A 7,227-nucleotide genomic window follows, 5' to 3' on the forward strand; every position below is an offset into this window, starting at 1 on the left:
CAACATTTCTTTATGTTTGAAAAAATATGCCATTTTATTGGCAATCAGCTCCATATTAATATTTGACAGAGCCAGAGAATGTAGCAATAACTTAAAAGAATTGCACCAGGTCTGCACACTGTCATTTTGACCCATTGTTTCAGATACATTGGCACAAGGATCTTCAAGTAAGTTGGATGACCATATATTCTCAATTGGAATATGGAATCGAGGCTTTCAGTAGGAAACTATACAATATTCAATTTTTGTTCTTAAGCCACCACAAAATTACTTTGGCTTTGTGTTCAAGATTTGCCTGCTGGAATATTAACTTTTGCTGAAAGCTCCAAGTTTTTCTTCATGTTCCACACTTCAACTGACTCTTTTGTAGTATTAGCTTGCATTTTCTACCATCTATCACTGCTTCTATTAAAATAAGATGTACAGTATACCATAAGGTGGTTTTTGAAGCATGGACAGTGTTACATTAACATTATACATCAGTGTGCTTCTTGGCAATCCCCCAAGACATACTTTGATGTGGCTCTTGGCAAATAATGGCTTATTATGTGCCACCCTCTCATACAAGCCAGTAGTAAGCAGACCTCCAAATATGGTTAACTAGAAACCCCTTTATTCCAGTCTCAGCTATTGTATTCTGTAGCTCATTCAGAATGACTGCTTGCCTCCTTATGGCTGTCTTCATGGCTTCTTTGCACGGAGACTTAAGTGAAGACCTTTTCTACACAGGATCTGTGGGGTCTAACATAGCCTCCAATTCCTGAGAAATGGACCAACAGTGCCTTGTGGCCTATCCAAACACGTCAATATTGCTTTGTATTCTTTTCCCAATTTATGTATTATTTTTTTGTCTAACCTTTTTGGAATGTTCTTTACATTTCATTTTCATGGTCTTGAAATTTACATACATCCCAATTTACATCATCATACCCACTATATCTTAACTACAGGGTCACGTGGCTCTACTCGAGCCAATTCTAGCCAACACAGGGTGCAAGGCAGGAAACAAACCCCAGGCAGTGCGCCAGCCCACCGCAGGGCACACACAAACACTCTCACACACCAAGCACACACTAGGGACAATTTAGGATCGCCAATGCACCTAACCTGCATTTCTTTGGACTGTGGGAGGAAACCAGAGCACCCGGAGGAAACCCACGCAGACACGGGGAGAACATGCAAACGCCACGCAGGGAAGACCCAGGAAGCAAACCTGAATCTCCTAACCGCGAGGCAGCAGCGTTACCACTGCGCCATTGTGCTGCCTACCTTGAAATTTACAACATAAATTTAAACCACTTTTCCACATGTATGGCCACTGTGTACTTGTTAAGTAACTGTTCATTGACTGTGTAAACACAGAGCATCCAAAGCCCAGAGACCGACTTTGTATGCAAACAGCATTTTTTTTTTAATCTTATCAATATTTCTTCTAAAAATGTGATATCACAGCAACATCAAATGAAGGTGATAAATTTTATCTAAAGATTAACTAAAGAGGAAATCCAGAAAAAAAAATTTAATGAGGGAAAAAAAATAATTTTAAAATTTGCAAAAAAAAAGATGGTATAATAATAAAGATTGTGCACAATTCTCAATTAAATGTTATTTACCACTCAAGAACATCAATCTAAATTTGTCTCCAAATGGCTTAATAATTCTTTCCAAGCATAAATTATATTTCTGTGCAAGCAGAATCTTTGTCCTACCAAGAACGGCAGCACATAAAAATTAGGTACATGAGGAAGAATTGAAAAGACACCTTCAAAAGACTACACGAAACCAAAGCAAAAACTAAAGAAGAATTTTAAAAAGCCTAGAATATAACTAGTTTACCAGATTGAGCTAATTCATATTTTAAAAATAACAGTTATATATGAAGTTCCTATGTTGTCCCCTACTTTATGCTACACTCACTATTTACCACTCTACTTTCTGATTAAGGTCTAAAAGATCTAGAAAGTAATGAATGGGATAAGTACACAAAAGGTGTACCTAGCAGAAAAATGCAAGTTCAGGCATTGATTGTGAAGATGAAATTACAGTTTATACTAGCAGGACCATAATTGTTGCATCTCCATCTACAATTAGGTGCTGCATAAAGGTTGGGCGGCACAAGGCTAAAGGATTTTTGAGCATGCCAGATGAATTGACATCATGCTGCCAGTCCAGACAAACAAGGAGTATTTAAAGGATAAATAAACAGAGGCAGGCAGAAAGTGGAATTGTACCTTTGACATGCGTGAGAACAAGTAAGCAGGGCTGATAAATCAATATATGGTATTTTTTACTGGTTCAAGTTTTTACACAAGACCTAACACCACTTAGCAATAAAAATAACTTTTTCCCCACTCTAATTACTATAGTTTAGCCTAATTAAAATAAAAAGCAACACATTGTGACAAGACTAAAAATGAATATCTTAAAGGGGCCACTGGTGGAGGCTCAAAGGTCCTTGCAATCAACTAATGCACGAAGAAATGCTGTGAGTGAGAAGTATTCAAACTAGATTTATCATTCTCCATTAAAAAAAACAAATTCACCCATTTCAAAAAGCACAAACATCACCTATTGTAAGGTTAAGATAACTGCACACTGGGATGGTACCAATGCAAAAATGCTGGCTCCCAACACAGTACATAACAAGCAAACAAAGTGAGCATATAAAACAATAAAAATAAAGATTAAAAAACACAATATGCCTTTACTTCATTTTCAATCTGCTTTTCTTCCGATGGTCACCCTGGTTGCATGCCTACGAACAATGTAACAAATATTTAACAATCATACAATTCAAACTCTTCAAAAAGAAAAAAAAAGCCATACGGACTTAACAGTGCTACAGGCCTAAATAATTTTCCAATTATAAGCTAGCTAACTACCAACTATCCTGTGCCAAACTGTGAGAGTACAAAAATCAAGTTTTAACAAGCGTATTTAAGGAGTGAATCAGAACGTAACCTAACTTGGCACGTAATTTGTAAGCCTATGTGCAAAAGAACAAAAGGCTGTAGCATTCAGTTAATAAAATGACAAAAAAAAGTTTAACACGGCTTTAAAATAGTAAGCTGACAGACAAGCAATTTTGAAACATACTTATGGGAATCATTCAATACATTATACAAAAACATTTTAATAACTTTTGGAAAAGCAAATGAACCAAAATATACTGCCTACAAAAATCATTATATCCTTGCAGCACACAACGTAAACAGACTCAGAGAGACTTGAGACAAAGAGACATATGAACCCATTTAAAATGAAGATTCATTCTCCAGATTGTGGGGGTTGATTAATATTCATTGCCTGCTGGAATCTGCCTTCCACTAATACTCAGAATACCAAGGGCACTAATTTGCACATAGAAGGCAACAAGTTCAGATAAACTAAATGACATGGAAGTAGGTTAGGAGGAAACCAGGGTTATTGCACAACTGCACAAAAATGGCAGATTAATATAAAACTGAAACACAAAAGTTTAGAGGTGGCAAATGTCATGCTTCTTCAAATTATAAAAAAAAACCTTAAATCAAGGAGAGTCCAAGTATATTCCTGCAGCAAAAAGCACTAGACAAGCAGTAAACCAGGATATCAATACATTTCAGAATGTGTACAAATACTGCATCATTTCAATTCACAAACATCATTTAATGAGAAGGTACTTAAATTTTGAAACTGAAGGCAACACTACACCCACACTAATGATAATGAAAAGCCCACCATAAAGTACATTTTATCCAGTTTTAGAAATCAAAGTTGAAACGTTATTTTAATGCATACTTGAATCACAAGTTTAGTTTCTGCTATAGCATCAACTGGTTGATCAGCAACACCTTAATGTGACTAACACTGCCTTTGGAACCTATCTAAATGGCAATTTAAGCTAATTTTAAACAAAGGCCTGGGGCTAACTACAAATATTGCTTTTAGCCTAGATAAAAATAACTGTACAAGAAACATGATACAAGAATGTAAATAAATAGAAGGGAATAAGGTTGTATAATTTAAAATAACTTTTTGTAATTTATTATTCATTATTTGGTTGATACCTTTACCCAAGGTAACATACAACATCCGAGAGACGCAATCGGTTACATTTGCTCTTCCAATAGTAGCACAGGCAGGTGAAGTGACTTGATTATGGTCACACTATGTCAATAGTAGGTGCAAATCCCACAACCTCATGGTTTAAAGTCCAATGCCACACTGAATAATAGTAGGACAATACTAATGGCAACCGATTAAGAAGAAAAGGTTACACAAGAGTTAGAAAAAAAAAATTTCTGCACAGAGAAAGCACTACAGCAATAAAAATATTGATTACACTAAATTGTATAACAACTAGAGAAAGCTTATTTAATTGGATTCATAATGTTTACAAGAAACTAATTCCATCATTTCAAATGAATTAGAGATAAAAGGTTGATAATCACCAAGAAATATCCATCAATATTCCTAGAGATGTCTTTGCCGCCATGAATCTTTCAGGATATGTTTTGACTACTATCATTAACGTAATTGTGCTTCATCACCCAAAAAAGTGACCAACAAGCATCAAGTTCACCAAAGGCCTACTCCAACAGTATTACACAAGATTCAAATTGACCAGTTCAGCTTGAAAAGATTAACTTCAAATCATTCTTGTGCTGCTTTAGCTGTATTTTTTTGGATACTAACACTAAATTGTGTTGATAAGAATTATTTATGAACACTTTGAAATTACTTTGGCTTTTTGTCTACCACTGACTCACCAGTATGAGAACACCCCCACATATGATATAAAATTTCACAGGTCTTGACATGTAGTTATGCAAGCTTTTGAGTTTTTCGGGGTTCTCTCAAACATGTTGGTCCTCTTGACCAAAAAAAGCTTAATTTATTGGCCATTTATGACCATGTTTTGCAGAGGAAATCACACCATTATGATACAGACCAAACCAATAGATGTCTTTTAACAAAAATGATCAGAAGGACTTGGCAGTGTGCATACCATATCAGACCCTTGGAGCTCAGTTTGGTGGCAGGATTGGCATTCCAGCCACCATAAAAAACCTCACACTGTTCCATTGTGGTGTTGAGGTGTTGCACGCTACATTTGGTTCCCAATTCAGGTGGTTCGTCGTGTAGTGGGTGCAGCAATGTGGCATCAGCTCATGCTCCCCACATCTATAGCCCTCTAAGGGCGACTTTCAGGTTGCAAATGGCAAGGTTCAAATATAAACATGTGGGGTATTGTTTCAGACCACTTCTAATTTATTGGTTACGAATATGTTGTTTTGACATTTTACTAGGGATCTAGCCTTCTATCAGACAGTGAAAATTGACAAAGTTCTATTATAACTGAGAATATTTATACTTCACTTAAATTGAAGCACACATTTTAATATTTCAAATATTATTTATTTTATACTTCTACTTCATGAGGCAAGTCATTAAATTTATCAACACCTCAAATTAGGGTATCTTGCGCTGACTCGGACTTTCTTCTACTGTGCCAGCTTAGAGGCCCACAAGATTAAACCTTCTTTCATCAAACAATACTGTTTTGATGCACTAGTTTAACAGACCCCCATTTACTTTTCTAACACAACATTAAACCCAGACACTGGAAGTTGATGGGTTTTAATAAAGTATGCGGCTGGAATTATTAATAATTTCAGTAACACATTTGCTTAGAAGTGGAACATGTGGAAAATTTTAAGCATGTTTCCTTCGTGCCAAAACAACTATAATGGGAATAAAATGAATAATCATATACATTTAAAAAAACACACCTAAGAATATAACAAAATTTGTACATTGACAAAAGCAGTAATTTGCATTTTTAGGAACAAATGTTTCAATAAGTTTGGAAAGCACGACAAAACAGAGAAAGGAACTCATGACATAATATGGTACACAACCTTATACTACACGAAACACGCTTGGGGGCGATAAGTAAACTGAGGGGAGTTCAATCAAACTACAGGAAATAAAGCCGTGGCTGGTTGAAATGTGTCCAGTAAGCGCTAACTGGTGGCCCTATGAGAATCGTTAACCATTCTCATCACACTGGTCGCAGCCTGCTAACTGCCACCATGCAGGGTCACCCTTTCCCTCGGATAGTCGCAGGGGGCGCCTCTGCTCGGCCATTCAACTCCAACATAATGCCGGGGATGTGGAGGCCTTCCTTCGGCAGCCTGTCCACCTACTATCAAAGCCACCATCTTTTCGCTGCTACCACGACAAACCTTCCACATACATGGCCGGGCGACACAGTCAGCACGCCTTGGCATTTCCATTGCACTGCATATACGAGTTCCAGCCTGCCTTTCGTTTCATCGAAGTTGTGAACCCATTCACCTTCACATTCGAGCCTTAGCAATGCAACCTTTCGCTGGGCCCTGGCACTCTCCTCTCAAACTGGCCGGCCGACCAGTTCAGTCAAGAAGCACTTTCCTGTCGTACCGAGCGAGATTTTTATTGATGAAAAGTAGCCGCGACTGTAAATTAAAATGATAATAAAAAACGAGCTTACCAGGAATAAGTTTGCTCCGCCATGTCACCGAGGGAGACGAGCTCTACGGCTGCAGGCAGGGTGTGAGTACAAGGGAGGGAGGGAGGGGGTTTTCTTACGTATCTTTGGAAATAAACCCGTTTTAACCGAGATTCTGTTATTTAATTCCAGTTTTTCGACAACAACATGGCGCTGCTGCTCGCAAAAACAAAAAATGAAGAAAAGAGGAAAAAGCCCTTGTGTCTGCTGCTGTTGTTGTTGTTGTTTTTTTTCTCTGCGTCCCTTCGGCTCCCGTCGTGTCGCAGTATCCGCGACGAGAAGCTCGGGACTCTCGGCGTCTTACAGTCGATTTAAATCCATGTCTTTCCTGTGTTTTCTTCTCCGTTTAATCGTTGTTTTGTACGGGATCCCGCAAAGCCGCGCAGCTTTGTTTTCAATGGCCGGTGAAGTGGTGCTGCTGTAGGCGGCGCGCTATCCAGTGGGGGACTATGCTGTTGGTATTGGTGCGTGCGAGGTGCTAGGAGCGTCTGCGTGTGTGCGCGCCGCGCCGATCGGAAGAACCCGAACGTGAGGCACGCAGTCAGATAACGTGCGCGCTCCCGCGACCCACCTCTTAGTTAGTCGGTAGTGGTAAAGTCCGAGTGCTTTAGAGCGGTGACCACGTTGAAAACGAGAAAATGGAAGAAAAAAAAAATCAACCACATGTATTCGATATGTTTTATCAAATGGTT

General features: G+C 38.3%; 1 protein-coding gene across 1 annotated transcript in view; it reads right to left on the minus strand.

The window, feature by feature from the left end:
* The window catches only part of sppl3 (signal peptide peptidase 3), a 56,801-nt gene extending 49,802 nt beyond the window's left edge, over positions 1–6,999 (minus strand). Inside the window, exon 1 of the mRNA XM_039771695.1 lies at positions 6,518–6,999. Coding sequence (XP_039627629.1) covers positions 6,518–6,540 — 23 coding nt within the window. The 5' untranslated portion in view covers positions 6,541–6,999. The remainder of the gene's footprint in view (positions 1–6,517) is intronic.
* Positions 7,000–7,227: the final 228 nt, after the last annotated feature.

This window comes from Polypterus senegalus, chromosome 12 (assembly GCF_016835505.1).
Source record: "Polypterus senegalus isolate Bchr_013 chromosome 12, ASM1683550v1, whole genome shotgun sequence".
NCBI classification, from domain to species: domain Eukaryota; kingdom Metazoa; phylum Chordata; class Cladistia; order Polypteriformes; family Polypteridae; genus Polypterus; species Polypterus senegalus.